This window comes from Aspergillus aculeatinus (assembly GCF_003184765.1).
Source record: "Aspergillus aculeatinus CBS 121060 unplaced genomic scaffold BO66scaffold_21, whole genome shotgun sequence".
Taxonomy (NCBI): Eukaryota; Fungi; Ascomycota; class Eurotiomycetes; order Eurotiales; family Aspergillaceae; genus Aspergillus; species Aspergillus aculeatinus.
The window spans coordinates 79728-94525 of NW_020291490.1; the positions used below are offsets into that span (position 1 = coordinate 79728).

At 54.7% G+C, this 14798-nt stretch overlaps 6 protein-coding genes across 6 annotated transcripts; 3 read left to right on the forward strand and 3 right to left on the reverse strand.

The window, feature by feature from the left end:
- Positions 1–309: 309 nt before the first annotated feature.
- BO66DRAFT_391459 (Tim10/DDP family zinc finger protein) lies at positions 310–1095 on the reverse strand. Its single transcript, XM_025647264.1, has 3 exons — positions 1041–1095; positions 847–978; positions 310–725 (listed from the first exon to the last, which is right to left on the reverse strand). The coding sequence occupies exons 2-3, from the start codon at positions 942–944 to the stop codon at positions 542–544; spliced, it is 282 nt and encodes a 93-aa protein (XP_025504479.1). The 5' UTR covers positions 945–978; positions 1041–1095; the 3' UTR covers positions 310–541.
- A 131-nt stretch (positions 1096–1226) lies between these two features.
- Positions 1227–3483, forward strand: BO66DRAFT_373136 (putative lysyl-tRNA synthetase). The gene is made up of 5 exons (XM_025645526.1): positions 1227–1355; positions 1573–1856; positions 1916–2080; positions 2151–2576; positions 2634–3483. The coding sequence occupies exons 1-5, from the start codon at positions 1297–1299 to the stop codon at positions 3419–3421; spliced, it is 1722 nt and encodes a 573-aa protein (XP_025504480.1). The 5' UTR covers positions 1227–1296; the 3' UTR covers positions 3422–3483.
- Positions 3484–3698: 215 nt separating this feature from the next.
- BO66DRAFT_420102 (uncharacterized protein) lies at positions 3699–4937 on the forward strand (the record flags this gene model as incomplete). Its single annotated transcript, XM_025649854.1, has 2 exons — positions 3699–3801; positions 3920–4937. Exons 1-2 carry the CDS (start codon positions 3738–3740, stop codon positions 4933–4935), a joined length of 1080 nt encoding a protein of 359 aa, XP_025504481.1. The 5' UTR covers positions 3699–3737.
- Positions 4938–5055: 118 nt separating this feature from the next.
- On the reverse strand, positions 5056–8158 carry BO66DRAFT_348658 (uncharacterized protein; the record flags this gene model as incomplete). The annotated part of the gene is made up of 4 exons (XM_025644659.1): positions 7704–8158; positions 7226–7302; positions 7024–7168; positions 5056–6968 (listed from the first exon to the last, which is right to left on the reverse strand). Coding segments are annotated over exons 1-4 (2319 nt in total), but the record flags the coding sequence as incomplete, so codon positions are not given.
- A 149-nt stretch (positions 8159–8307) lies between these two features.
- Positions 8308–11178, reverse strand: pxa1 (putative peroxisomal ABC transporter (PXA1)). Its single transcript, XM_025647265.1, has one exon. The coding sequence runs from the start codon at positions 10951–10953 to the stop codon at positions 8509–8511; it is 2445 nt and encodes an 814-aa protein (XP_025504483.1). The 5' UTR covers positions 10954–11178; the 3' UTR covers positions 8308–8508.
- Positions 11179–13864: 2686 nt separating this feature from the next.
- On the forward strand, positions 13865–14549 carry BO66DRAFT_77802 (uncharacterized protein). The gene has a single exon (XM_025653580.1). It carries the CDS (start codon positions 13972–13974, stop codon positions 14395–14397), a length of 426 nt encoding a protein of 141 aa, XP_025504484.1. The 5' UTR covers positions 13865–13971; the 3' UTR covers positions 14398–14549.
- Positions 14550–14798: the final 249 nt, after the last annotated feature.

A 14798-nucleotide genomic window follows, 5' to 3' on the forward strand; every position in this document is an offset into this window, starting at 1 on the left:
GGGTTTTATCGAGGACAATTATCAACTCGACTCAATAAGAACCAGATCATCCTTGAACATGGTTTAGGAGTAGTCTGAAGAACTTCGTATTGCCTTTTCAGGACTGGCTTCTAGAACAATGAACGCCACTAACGGTGCATAGAACGCAGCTGCCTACTGGGCAGGTCAACTTGAGTGGTCCAGTCAAAGCAGCCACCAGCCACAACTCAGCATCTCAGCCACATCTTATGTCATGCTTCCTTTAATGCATAGCTCTACCTGGACACGAGCAATGAAGACAGAACCTTCACATCTAGGATAGATTTCATTCCCAATGCTCAATGCTATCTTATCCCATAAACCGTTCAACCACTTTCTATGTGTGAGAGACAATGTCATCCAAAATGCTAGAACCATATGTCATCACGGGTAGTTAAATGTAGCGCAAGAAATCCTGAAGACATGCACGCACCACTTTCCCCGGAAAAAAAGAAGACCCAATCAATTATACAAGTACATAAATGGAAACAGTTTTGAGCCCCAGAGTATATCAATCAACATTTTACATGCCCATGCCCATGCCACCCTGTCTGTTGGCGGCCTCACCCTGCATCTTCTCGCTGACCTTGATGTTGACCTCGAAGAACTTGGACACGCAGCGGTCAAGGCAGACGGACTCGCCCTTGTTGAGGTCGCCTTCGCGGTAGTCGTTGGGGATGCACTTCTTGGTGCAGGACTCGGTCAGGCTAGTTTGTTTATCGGTGGTCAGTTTCCTGCCGATACAGATGGTGTAGGGAGGGCGGTCATCGAGGGTCAGAAGAACAGCTTCACGCAGAGCGTTCAAGCCCGGGTTATCGGTCGACTCACCGGTTGAACATGTCGGAAATCATCTCCACCTCGGTCTCAGCGGCAGCAATCTTCTGCTCCGAGGACATCTTGGGGGCACCGCCAAAGAGGAAAGACATTGTGATGGTGGGGGTGTGTGAGAGGTGGGGTGAGCTAGAGCTATAGATTAGCAAGTCGGCAATTGATGGAGAAGCTTTGGGAAGCGTGGCGCTCACATTTGAAGTCGAACAGAAGGTTAAGAGTTGTATAGATAGAACTCAAGTCTCTCGCTCTGCTTGTTTGAAGCTCCGGGAGCGGAAGGAAAGTCGGAGCGAGCGGGCTTGCTTCCTCTCACCGCCTCAGGATTTTCTGTCGGCTGGCCTTTTTCCCCTGCCTCTCTTCCGCACACAACCTGCTCTTGTTTTCTTTTTCTTTTTCCCGTCATCGCTGCAAATGATGTGAGCACGTAGTCCTTGTCATTCTTCTTTCTCAATGCAATCAATCCGCCCGCAGTGGGCGTCACGGCTGAGAGCCGGAAGGCTTCTGTCTAGGTGAGTTATCTCAAGCGGCACTACCTCTGCCTTGCAACTGGTTTTTTTATGATGAGACATACCCTTCCATTTTCAGAACCGCTGCACCGAATGCGTGGAGGGAAACCTCCATGTAATGAGCGTAACTGGAAGACTAATGTCATCTGATTCTAATACCTTTTTCTCTGGCACGCTTGCATTCAATCGTCAAGTGCAATTGCTAATACGAAATCTTCAGCGCAGGAGCACCCATCTCAACCCGTACACAGATCCTGCAGACCAGTGGCCAGTTTGCTCGAGTAAATCAGCGCCTCACTGCTGCCAATGCGTCAAGGCATAGCAGCAGCGCAGCCTCCCCGGAAAGAGTTTACAAGGAGCGTCTGCAGGAAGTCCAAAAGACACTTTCCGAGGCATATCCTCGGCTTGAGAGCAATGAAAACTCCATGAGCACTGCGGAATTCCGTGACCGCTACTACCACCTAGATTATAATGAAGTAGAAGGAGACACGGTTGTTGTCCATGGTAGGTCTCTGCCTCAGCTGGCGCTCTACCACATGTTGTCCCCGTACTTAGATCAGTAGGTAGGATACGTACCTCTAGACTGGCTGGCAACAAGTTGATCTTCTTCGACATGTCGCAAAATGGCCATAAAGTGCAAGTGATGTGCAATATCCGTCAGTTGGAAGGGGTGACTCCCGAACACTTCCGAGATTTTTCGCGGCTGCTTCGCCGTGGTGATGCCTTCTGTATGTTCCATTACCAGTACACCCTTTGTATTCCGTCGGTCGTCGACTGAACCTTCACGTTCTCCCCCAGCCGTAACCGGTAGGCCTCACCGCACCGGACGAGGCGAGCTCACCATCTTGGCGACTCAACTGCCTCAGCTCCTTTCGCCTTGTCTGCACGATGTGCCGTTGGACGCCCATAAGCACGAGACCTCCCCATATCCTCGTCATGTTCAGTTCCTGGCAGATCAGCGAACGGCAGACATCATCCGCGCCCGCTCGGCTATTATTCAATATGTCCGCCAGTTTTTCGTCGACCGAGACTTTATGGAAGTCAACACCCCGATTCTCGAGGCAGTAGCAGGGGGTGCAATTGCACGCCCCTTCCATACATCTGCCACCGAGTTCCCCGACCGGCATCTGTCTCTGCGCATTGCGCCGGAACTGTGGCTGAAGCGGTTGGTTGTTGGAGGGTTTGATCGAGTGTTTGAGATTGGGCCCTCGTTCCGCAACGAAGGTAGGGATGTTCGCGTGGACCACGAAGTGGACGAGTGTGCTGACAGCGGAAATCTAGGGCTGGACAAGACACACAACCCGGAATTTACTACTTGTGAATTCTATCACGCCTATGCCAACCTGGAAGAGCTGATCTCGATTACGGAGAAGCTTCTCTCGGGCTTGTCGACCCGTATCGAGGAGGTGAACGCCAATAACACGTTCACGCCCACCGAGGCGAACTTTACTGCGCCGTTCCGTCGCATCGACTTCATCACCGGAATCGAGGAGGCCATCGGCCGCAAACTGCCTGAGCTTACTGCCCCAGACGCCCTAGCGCAGGTCAAGGAACTGTATCGCGACCTCTCCCTCCCTGAACCCTCCAGTCCAACCCTTCCGCGTCTCCTGGACGAGCTCTGCAGCAGATATGTCGAGCCGCAGTGCATCGACCCCACCTTCATCATCAATCCGCCCGAATGTCTGTCTCCGTTGTCCAAGTCTTTCATCGACCCGACGACGGGCCAGCGCGTTGCCGCGCGCGCCGAGCTGTTCATCGAGGGGCGGGAGGTGGTCAACACCTACGAGGAGGAGAACTCTCCCTTCGAGCAACGGCGCAAGTTCGAGGACCAGGTGCGGTTCAGCAAGGAGGCCAACGAGACCGAGGAGATCGACGAGAGCTACCTGGAGGCGCTGGAATGGGGATTGCCGTCGACCGGAGGCTGGGGGTGCGGGATTGATCGGCTGTGCATGTTGTTCACGGGGGCCAAGAAGATCAGTGATGTGCTTCCGTTTGGCAATCTGCGTCAGGTCACTCGTCGGTCTGAGAAGACAGAGAAGGTTGGCGAGGAGGAGGTGGAGAAGATTTAGAGGGTGCTCATCAGCCACCTCACTGCATTGTACATTACCACGAGCTGTACCATAGATACCACATAATCCCGATTTCTCCTATCGCCAGATCTCCGTCCATCCCATGGCCAATGAGTATATCTACGGCGGACGTATCTTCCTCGGCAAATACTGGGCTGACAGCCGATAAGCCGTTGATAAGCGGGCATCGGAGCGGGCCGAGCCAAATTTTGTCTGGGGAAGAATTTATCTCTGGGAATCATTTCTTGGTTCTTTGTCTTTTCTTTCATTCCCAGCAGTCAGGTCTTTGTGGCATCACCGAATATACTGCATCAGCATGACTCTAGAAAACATCCCGCAAGGCCAGGCCGTGACCGTGAGCCTGAAGGAGTTGATCGATGGTAAGCTCGACCTGACTCTGCACACTAGCATATCAGCATCCATACATTCCCCCTCAATATCCCGAACCCCCAACCCCAAGAAGAACAACCCCAAACCTGACAACAAGAAAACAAACAGGAACCATAACCTTCCCCACGCTAACCGAAGCCTTCGGCCCCTCCTCCCTGGGGATCATCATCGTCAAAGACCTGCCGGAAAACTTCGCCCAGCTGCGCGCCCAAGTCCTCTCGAACGCCTCGTACCTCGCCGCGCTCCCGGCGGACGAACTCGACGCCCTGACGTCCGCCTCGGCCAAATACCTCGTGGGCTGGTCGCACGGCAAGGAGACCCTGCGGCCGGGGGTCTACGACACCCACAAGGGCAGCTACTACCTCAACTGCGCGTTCCACCAGTCGGCGGACCTGCAGGGGGCGCCGGCCGCCGACCACCCGGACCTACCGGAGTACACGGCGCCGAACATCTGGCCCGCGGCCGCGCGGCTGCCCAGCTTCGAGCCCAGCGTCCGCGCGCTGTGCAGCATGATCATCGACACGGCGGCGCTGGTGGCGCGGGCGTGCGACCGCTTCGCGGCCGAGAACGTCGACGGCTATGTGCCTGGGTATCTGGAGAGGGTGGTGCGGGGCAGTTTGACGACCAAGGCGCGGTTGTTGCATTACTTCCCGACAGGTACCCAGCCCAGTGCCCAGGAAGAACAGGATGAGGGGGATGATGATGATGACGACTGGTGCGCCACGCACCTCGACCACAGCTGCTTGACGGGGTTGACATCGGCGATGTTTGTGGATGAGGCCGGCCAGGATCTTGCAGCTACGGAACACCCGCTGGAGGAGCTGGCCGCATCGCCTGATCCCTCCGCCGGACTGTATATCAAGTCCCGCACCGGCCAGATCGTCAAGGTCAATATCCCCCGGGATTGTTTGGCGTTTCAGACGGGCGAGGCGCTGCAGTTGATTACCAGGGGCCAGTTCCGCGCGGTGCCGCATTTTGTGAAGGGCGCCAGGAAAGGGTTGGAGGGCCGGAGCATCGCCAGGAATACGTTGGCGGTGTTTACGCAGCCGAACTTGGAGGAGGAGGTGCAGCCCGGGGTTTCTTTTGCGGATTTTGCGAGGGGCGTGGTGGCGCGCACTTATTAGGGGGGTTTTATTATGAATGTTATGGATAGTTTTGAGGGGGGGTTCTGGGTTGGGGAGTTTTCTGTGTTGGGTCAGATGCAGGCAGTAAATATCTGAAGCTAAGCTACACTACATCATTTCCATCATGCGCGCTCGTTTGTTCTGCGGTTCCTGCTCGGTGGTGCCCGGTCCTGGAACGTAGTCCCCTCCTTCAGTCTCCTCAGTCCCACCCCGCAACTGATCGATCCGTAGCGTATACTCTTCCTCCTCGGACTCACTCTCCCCGCCAGAGACAGCACCATCGCCATCGCCATCGCCATCGCCATCGCCATCGCCATCGCCATCGCCATCCTCCGCCGAACTCGCCGGCGCACTACCGTCCACCGCCCCCAACCCCGTGCTCACCAGCTTACTGAGCTTGCCGACCTTCGCGAAGTTCGACGCCGTCTTGGTCGACGGCCGCCCGACGTCGCCGGGGATCTTCGCGTCGCGGAAGTCCGCCGCCCGGGCCGTGCCGTCGATCACCCTTAAATTGGCCCGCCACATCTTGACGTCGCGCACGTCGCTGTAGTGGCCCACGTCCTCGCCGTTGAGCGTGTCGAGCGCCAGCGTCTGCGTGCGGTAATCGCCCCAGAACCACCGCTTGCCGGGGCGGATGCGCTCGTCGGTCGCCCGCGAGTACGCTCGGCCGCGCAGCACCCCGTGCAGATCGTAGTCGAGCGCCGGCGAGCGGAACAGCAGCTGCATCGCGTCGGGCTCGTAGCAGCGGCCCAGGATCATGTCTTGGGAGACATTGACCAGGGCGCCGGAGTGGAGCGGGTACCACTCGCCGTAGCCGCTCATGCCGACGTAGTGGAAGGTGCTCGCGATCTCGTCCGAGGTGAGGGGCTTTGGTGGGGGTTGCGGGGAGTTTGGGCCCCGTTGTAGGAGTGCTGCGGCGCGCTCGCGGTCGTTCGTGTACACTTTGCCCTGGATGCGCACCTGGTACGTCTGGGCCAGTTGTTTGGATCGCGGGTCGGCGTCGCACTCCTTCAGCTCGAGGCGGATCTCGTGGATGACCATCACGTCGGGAGTGACTGCTGTCGCAGGACCGACTGTATCTGCATCGCACCCCGACGGTTTGAGCCGCACCGCGTCGCCGACCGCCAGGAATTCCGCCCCCAGAAAGATCCCACGACAGTAGATCGCGGCATCAGGCCACGTTCCCCGAAAGCGGTATTTCTCCAGCACGCTGAACGAAGCCATGACGGTTAGGGCATTCTCGATAGACGGATGCAGTTCCTCCCGAGGCACCCCCTGCAGGAGATGCTCGTACGCGCCGAACGGCCGGATGCACTTCATGGGCACATACTTGTGCTGCAGGGAGTAGCTCTTATCCTCGCTGTTGGGGTCCGGGAACGTCTCCACCCGGAAGCCCGAGTAGTTCGGCCCCCATTTCTTCGGCGTCGTCACGACGATGTCCTGCAAGACCACATCCTCCTCGGGGAGCTGGCCGACGACGCCCGCGCGCCATTCGGGAGCCCCGTGCCATTCCTTGTGTCGGTAGATCTGGACCTGCCCCGCCTCCGGGTTCCACGCGAGCTTCCCCTCGTACTCTGTCGTCCACAGCACCAGCTCGCCCGTGCGCGGCACAAACGACGGGAGCATGTTGAGCTTCTCCAGGTATTCGCGGAGCGGCGTGCGCTCGGCGCGCCAGTCCATGCTGACAGGCTCCGTGATCTTTTCGTCGAGCTGGCCCTTCGCGCGGAGTTTGATGACCGCGGCTTTGAACACGTCCGGGGTGCCCTCGCTGTCGGCGATATATGACATGCTGGATTCCGAGGGCCGGCCGGGGAGTCGTCCGGAGGAGCGTACAGCAGCAGCAGAAGTAGCAGCGGCAGCAACAGCAGAGCCAGGAGGTCGACCGGGTTTCCTGCCACTGCCTGGGGGTCGGCCGCGTCTGCCGGGGGTGCCTACCGGCTTGATCGGGGTGCTGGTGCCGGACGACGTGCGCGTGCCCGAGCCTGGAGGTCGTCCGCGGGGCCGGCCAACTCCTCTTCCGATCGGAACGCCGTCTACACACCACGTCAGTAGTTTTCCAGGAGGCAATCCTCAATCCTAAGGACGTACCTTTCTTGCGCTTAGCTAGCTTCTCGCAGAGAATGCAGGAGCAGGGCTCTTTGCCCCGGCTCATCAGATGGCAGAAGTGCGGAAAGAACTGGACGGTAGAGTAGAAGTATTGTTGGATAGGATGGCCGTAGAGGAAACGATCTCGCTGGGTTTTATTCACTGTTAGAAGAGTCACTCAACAGATACCGGTCGTGCAACTCACGATATCAGGATCCGTTCCGCGCGGTCTGTCAAAGATCGCATACCCGTCTGGTAAAGTATCCAGGATGTATTCCTTTCCTGTATTTATATCAGCATCTGTTTGAGGCAGCCGTGGACATAGAAATAAGATGTGCAGGATCACGGTACTTCCATCGTGCACATCATGTGCATGCGCATAAGGTCGAACATATAACAGTCAATGCACCAAAAAAATTCACAACAAGAACTAAGAGGCATTAACCCAGCCAGACAACTCTGGAATACAAGTAAAGACTCTAGTGTAAAAAGAGAGCCATCAAGCAAGCCCAAAGAAAAAGACGTTTCACCGAACTTGAGACAAGCAGCAAACGAGAGACATGTACTGCGGAACGGAAACAAGCAAGCATCACTGAAACCCAAGCCTATACTTAGGTATACATAGCTACTAGAAACAAGACCAAAATTTGACAACAAAAAAAGGCATTGAAGCACAAACCTACCAGGTTCAAAAAAGCCCGCCTTCTGCGCCCACAGCTTCGCAATCTTGCGCCGATAGTAGCTGTCGTCGGGCATGTCGAATCGGTCCCCCGTCGGCCAGCCAGCGCGATCCCCATCGCTGTATGTCGAGTCAATCGGGATGACAATCGCCCCGGGATCTTCGCCTTCCATTTTGATGTCAACCATCTTGGTGGGCAGGTCTACCCTGCGCGGGACAGCGCTGACTTGCGGCCTCTGTTTTTGGCAAGGTTTTGGGAGAGTGACTTTGGGGGAGACGCGGGAAATGCAGACACAAACTGGCCTGCCTGGCTACGCTACCCTTAAACCAGGTGTCCCAAGAAGCCACTGGACATTCTTGTCGGCACCAATAGCCAGAAGTGTTAGGATTGATTTTATGAAAATAATTCAGAGGCAGGAGCCCGGTCTGTGATGATTCAGGTAACGTCGAAAATCGCTGGGAAAAGAAGCTTTGGAAATTGTTAGAAAATTGGTAGAAAAATTAATTAATTGTTGGGATTCTATCGCATCGCCGTGGCTGCCAGTCATGTGACTCACGGGGCAATGAAATAAGATCTATTGACTGGAAAGAAAAAGCTTAGCAAAATGACGGGCTCTTCTAATTGAATTGCTTACAGCTGAGACCAAACTCAGGCTGGATGCTATCTTATTCAAAGGATCATAATCTTTACGTGCCGTGATGTGACATGTAGTAGAGATGCTTCCCTAACCACGCAGTTGTTGGTGGTGAATATATAGCATGCTGCAACCGCATCACAAATGTAAAATGAAGCAAAAGTCACCCCCCTGTCACTGAGCTTCTACAGCTTCAGAGCCGGCCTCATAAGGTGGAGGAGCAAGTTCCCCTTCTTCCACCCAGACTTTGCGCAACTCCTCCTCAATTTCCTCACGCCGCCGTTTCCACTCCTCTACCTTGTCCAATCGCTTGCGGATCTCCTGGATCTCCTTCTCGACTCCCAGCTTCTCCTTGGCGGTGCCAATTCTCTCCAGTTCCCACTGTTCTCCCTCCGCGCCAATGCTAATGTTCAAGCTATAGGTGTGGTACTTCTTCAACGACGCGCGCGTGGAGATCGTAATGACCGTGATCCCCCGCTCCTTTGCTCGATCATACAGCAGACCCTCCACGTCGGACGAGACCGCAGAGGTCCCCTCGTCAAGGAACGCGTACCGCGGCTCGTGGTAGTAGATGCGAGCCATGGCCATGCGCTGTTTCTCTCCACCGCTCAATACATCCTTCCACTCTTTCCGCGAGTCCCAGCCGCCCTCCCGCGAAGGAAGGTAGCCCAAGTGGGCATCATCCAGAACCTTCTGCAGCATAGCGTCCGATACTCCCGCCTCGCGCATGTCGATCTCCGAGTGGGGGTAGATGACTTGATCCCGCAGGGTTCCAACGCTAAGATACGGCCGCTGAGGCAGGAACATGATGCCATCGAGCCCGAAACCCCGTGGCCGACTGACCAAGCCACGATACACCGGCCACACCCCGGCAGCAACCCGCGCAATGGCGGACTTGCCGACGCCATTGGGTCCAGAGATCAGGAGATGGTCTCCAGAGTGCACGACAAACGACAGCGACTCCAGAAGTTCATCACCGCCGCGGGGATAGAGGGATGGGGCAACGATGGGAACCTGCTCGAGGCGCACGCCATCGAAACCATTGTGGACGGTTCCCTGAACGTCGGCCAAGGAGTATAGTTCCGCACCAGAGTCCCGCGGAGGGTAGTATGCATTTGCGTGAACCCTGTGGAGGGTGGAGATGAGGCTGTAGACTCTGGATGTGTACCCGGCCAGTTCCGAAATGTCCTTGATGCTATACATCATACGGCCGCCCGCGTCCGCTAATGACAGCATCAAGCGTTTGTTCGTGATAAATTCTCTCATGCGGTCGCGCTCACGACCGGTGCCTTCCGGTAAATCGAGCAACTCCAGGGCGCCACCCGATCCGCCCCACGCAGGTAGGAAGATCGGTAGGGACGTAACGAGATAACCGAATGCAGACCAAGCATATTTCAGAATGACGTCTTCGAGCATGTTGTACCGGATCTTCAGACTGTAAATCCCCTCCATCCACCGCTGGAGGTCTTTGAAGCTTCTTGCCAGAAACACGCGTTCGATGTCTGCGCCCCCATAGAACGAGATCTCCTCCGCGTTCGCGAGGAGTCGGGAATGCAAGCTACGGAAGTCACCCTCTTTCTTCCCTTCGACCGCTTTCAATTTGCCGAAAGGAGGCGAGAGTCTCCGAAGGACTGCCGCCGTACTGAAATACCCAGTGAGGATTCCAGTCAGAGCCAACGGCCCCAAGGAGCGATACAGCTGGTAATTAAAGACGAACAAGTCTACCAACGGCTTGCCCATCGAGGAATAAAGCGATGCCGCTGCAGTGCAGAACTGGGTGAGGTCTTGCGTGATGAACTGGTCCGCCCCTTGGCCGATGCTGCCGTCCAGGTTCATCAGTTTGTAGTAGTTATTGTCGTTGGTAAGGTAGAGATCATGGATGTACCGCGTCAAGCGGGTCCGGAACGCGATAGACACTTTTGACTGGAGGAACTTGATCATAGCGTTGGTGTATGATGCAAGTGTTCCAATGCCACACCACTTCACGATGCCCCAGGCAAAGGCCCGGCCCTTACCGGCGACCAGGTCTCGCACGATCTCACCATCAAGGCGTGCAATCAAGAGAGAGAGATACGTCCGTAGGAGCAGAAAAACGCCATGACCCATCAGAAGACCCGTCTCCTTACTGCTCCATCGGGGCACCATGATGCTCCCCAGGCTGAGGAACTGATGCAGGAAAGCGAGGTTCAGGCCTGGCTTCGTCATCGGCGGTGGGGTCTGGCTACTGGACGCGCCGTCCCCGACGCGGGCGGCAGCAGGAGGGTTTAGGAACAGTCGCCGGTGCGCATCAAACGTCGTGGGTTTGGTTGGGTAGATCTTGACCTTCGAGGTCATGGATCCCTTGTAGGGTACGTATATGGTCCGGGTTCCATCCTTCCCTCTGATCCCAGAGTTCCGGCGTAGTAATCGCCTGCCCTGTGCATGTTCCTGCGACCTCTCGCGAAACCATTTATAGCCTCCGTATCCAGTTCCCAAGATCGAGAGGATTAAAGCGATAGTGGCGACGGTTTTGGCCGCTTTCGAAGAGCGCTTTATCCGGGCACGAGTGAGGTTGACATAGTAGTGGTACAATACCACGAGAGGATCCTCTCGATGCTGGAGCGTCGATTGAGCGGCCATTTCTCCGTCTCATTGACAAGCCGCGGGACCTCGGGAGGTGGTGTATGCTTGCCACGATCGCAGGCTGCCGGTGCAGCAGTTGTCGCCCTCAGGTTCGGACACTGAGGGCCATGAGGGCCGATAGGAAGTGCTATGTTGCAACGTGGGGTAAGCTGGTGAAGATGCGAAGGAGCTGTGATGTGGAAGTGGAAGAAGGAGTCAGAGACAACTCAGGCAACAGGTCACATTCTTGGTACTCGATGAAGCTAATGGCGGAGTTGCGCGCATGTGAAGACCTCGGGCCAACCAACCCTGCGGAGAGGCGGAGACTCACGTGCGGAGTGTCCAGACTCTGACGTCGGTCGCTGCTACACATACAGTACTCAGTAGGTATGTGACTCTATCCGGAAATCAGGAATGATCATTTGATGATAAATACTCAGTAAGACCAGATTAGTTATTCATCATTGCTGGATGCTCACCCGACTGACTGCCTTTGTTTCCGTCAAGCAGGTACTAAGTAGATACGATGGCACTGTGTGGTCCACCTGTGTTGCAGTCTTTCTATTCTTTGCAATTACGGCCGGGTAGCTGAACAGCCTTCCGTTGAAATAAGAGTCTATGTAGCCAACCAGTAATGCATATGGATTCTTGTTGATAGATGTGTATCAAGGATTGATCCCTCGATTTTATCCCTACTGACCAGTCATAAAGAGAACCCCAGTTCCCGCGATCTCAAGGCTGTATGGAGACTCATCGCAGTCCAATACGGTGGTGGTGCACCTCTATGTACAGTACACCCGGGCGCCCGGCGCCCGCGTAAGCGCCCGCTATCCCAAAGGGGACCAAGGTCACTGCAGCTAAGCCGGGGTTGTCCTGCTAGAGGCACAATTCGTAGCGATCCCCATCTTGCGTAACGATACGAGCGTTCGATTCTGGGCATCAAGGCTGTTTTCAAGGTTTTGAGACATGGGATGCCCAATTCCGATGGGCCACTTTTGCGGGGTTACGACTAAACTATATGGCGCCCTCGGCCTTGATGGCGGAGATATCGTGGGCGGGAAGCACTCAGTAAGAATGCGGTTCAAAGGACCTTTGTAGTCTGAGTGACTACAGTACATACGCGTAAACTGGGTTAAGCTTTGATAACGGGCAAGTTGCCGTGAGTTCGAACTTCGAAGTGTTCGGCGTCCCCCCAGAAGCACGAGGTGCGCCAATTACCCGGAAGCTTAAGGCTAATGCGGATGTTGCAAGATCCATCCATCCATACATACATACATCTACCTTCAGGCGTGTACGTATCATACTCCTTTGAATCAAGGGGGGTCGAGATGGCCCTCGACGGACCTGCCTCTGGTGGCTTTAAACCTCTTTTTCTGATGACATCGCGTGTGTGTGATCACTATCGGAAAGCCGTCGAGCATTGATGGGCGCTTAAGAGTTCATTGCCAGCTCCGCATTCAACCTCACTGGAATGATTTGTTACACGTTGTGCAAGCGTGCATGCCACACCCTTGAGATAGCTGGATTAGCCCACCTGTACCGAGTAGCGACCGGATACAGGAGCGTCTATGGCGATAATCTCGATTCCATGCGGGCGATGACCGGGGGCGAAGAGGGCGAAGCGTAATACGGAGTAGACACACTTCGGCTACATTGAACTGTACGCATGCAGGCAGTCGCGGTACGTGTGCCTTTGATCAGGTCTACAGCGGATAATATCGATCTTTGCTGCATGATAGGGAAATGAGCCACCTGCCCGCGAATCCACGAAATCCCTCTTGGGAGGGGATGCACGGACCTGAGGCCTGGGCTCAGCTGGTTGTGTGACTTCTGATTCGCAGGCTCAGTCGGGAATACAGGCTTGCTCCGCCCCGAACGCACTGTGAATTTGTGATAAGGTAGAGATGGCGGCTAGCTATTGTGGGCCAAGGTCTACTAGTGGTCTTGGACGCATGGATGAATATCATCATTGAAGATGGTCGCGAGCCGATCGCATGCGAATGCCAATGGCGGAGGATTAGATCAATCAGGTTGGCCCTGTAGAACCAGAAATTGGTGGAGTCTGAATATTGCCAGCCTGCCACAGATGAGCCTGCGATCGGAATACGAGCGAGCAAGAGGGTGGAGCTGTAAGGCACATGGGCTATCGCCGTCGGCCGGTATCTGGCGGAATCCGTCCGGTGCCGGATCTCAAGAATTGACATTGAATCAAGATTCTGTGCTACTGACTAGTCAGTCTGATCGCTCGTGGTAGTAATATTAGCTGTTTATTTATATGGAAGTGAAGTACAAATGGGAAGCAAGGTTCATCTGCATGAATTAGTCCAGGTTCGGCTGATTGAAGAAGAGATCGATTGTTGAGGAGGATAGGTAGAGCAAAAAGACATTATGGAAGCAGGTGCCGGTGCCTGTATTGAGTATCACCGACCTCAATGAGATCATTGACGCTGATACCCCTGGATTATGCCCACTCTGGTCATCTGCGGTGGAAACACCTGCCTTTCCAATGGGTCCCTGTGCGCTTGAACTCAGGGATAAATGCGGGTGATTGGTTCAAGCTAGAGTAGAGGATGAAAGCATGGGGAGGAGGGTGGATAATGTACTAGTAATGTAGGGAACTAGAAGGCTGCTGCTCGCCCAGACTAAACCAAAGCAGATGTCATGTTTAGCCTAGCATCGATTTGAACGAGCAATGAAATTGCGATGGCACCTCCCACTTCCGCCCGAACTGAGTTGCAGCCCTGCACCTTTTTCCTTTTTCCTCTCCGGTCCAGACCATTTTCACCCTCGGGTCTCTGTCCTCCTCCTTTTCGCCTTCTTAACAAGCTGTACGGAGGTGCTCCGCAGACCAACTGCCAGCTTCTGTGACCACAGTAGGAAAAAAGACATACAGAGCACTTTAGCACTTTGGAATGCACGTCCATTCAATCATGTCCAAGCGAAAGAAAATGTACTGTGCATAGGCAATTTGTCTTGGGCTGATAACTTACATAGTATTTGATCGGAGTCAACTGGCGTAATCATTATCTTATTGTTATGGTCAAGATTGTTGTTATTATTGTTATTTCTTATTATTGCTTTCCCCCGCTCCTCACTCTCTCAGTTCCTCCTCTTCCGTCAGGACTGTCTGTCTGTTCTGTATTCTCCCTCCCCCTCTCCTCCCCTCCATCTTCCCTCCCTGTGGTTTTCTTGTTCATCTGGTCCCCTTTTTCCTTTTTCCCTTTTTTTTCTAATCTCCTCAAATCGGTTAGTCAAGTAAGTCCAGGAGCCGAGCTCAGGACACCAGGCTTGTTTAATACACCCCCAAGCAGTGGTGCTCCTTTACCTTTGTGCAACCTAGGATTACATTACCGTTTCCTTCCCCTCCTTTCGTTCCTCCCCTCGCATTTCGTAAGAACGCATTCTCGTCTCTTCATTCTATCCTTCTGCCGGCTGCTTTCCCTGCTGTTCGCTGCTATCTGACCAGCTCCAAGCTATTCCTATTCCTTCATCTAAGCGCTTGAACGGGCCATCGAACGGGCCATAAGGACCTAGAGACAAGAAGACCTGATCGTCGACCGCCGATCGGAGGACAAGACCAGGGCTCAGCAACCTTCACCTTTCCTTTATCATTATCATTATTAAACTTCACTCCTCCCCTCCCCATCCGTCAGCCCCAGTGCAACATTCCCGTCGTTGTACCCTAAAGGAAGGGCCCGTTCCACCTCCAGTACCCGGTCATTTCCCTTTCTCCCTCCCTCCCTCTCAACTTTTTAATTTTTATTCTTAGTAATTTATTATTGAGAGTTCGAGGAGCTGCATCCTGGCATTGCCACGTGATCTCCTCTCTGCACTCCCACGCCCGACCCTGCCTCTGCCTACTT

What these genes read in the sequence shown, in the direction of transcription:
- BO66DRAFT_391459 (XM_025647264.1), bottom strand. Translation starts at nt 944, where the DNA reads ATGTCTTTCCTCTTTGGCGGTGCCCCCAAGATGTCCTCGGAGCAGAAG. An exon ending in ATTTCCGACATGTTCAACCG is followed by an intron (nt 726 to 846) that starts GTGAGTCGACCG and finishes TAAACAAACTAG; the next exon opens with CCTGACCGAGTCCTGCACCA.
- BO66DRAFT_373136 (XM_025645526.1), top strand. Translation starts at nt 1,297, where the DNA reads ATGCAATCAATCCGCCCGCAGTGGGCGTCACGGCTGAGAGCCGGAAGG. An exon ending in GCCGGAAGGCTTCTGTCTAG is followed by an intron (nt 1,356 to 1,572) that starts GTGAGTTATCTC and finishes CGAAATCTTCAG; the next exon opens with CGCAGGAGCACCCATCTCAA. An exon ending in GCCCTCGTTCCGCAACGAAG is followed by an intron (nt 2,577 to 2,633) that starts GTAGGGATGTTC and finishes GCGGAAATCTAG; the next exon opens with GGCTGGACAAGACACACAAC.
- pxa1 (XM_025647265.1), bottom strand. Translation starts at nt 10,953, where the DNA reads ATGGCCGCTCAATCGACGCTCCAGCATCGAGAGGATCCTCTCGTGGTA.
- BO66DRAFT_77802 (XM_025653580.1), top strand. Translation starts at nt 13,972, where the DNA reads ATGGTCAAGATTGTTGTTATTATTGTTATTTCTTATTATTGCTTTCCC.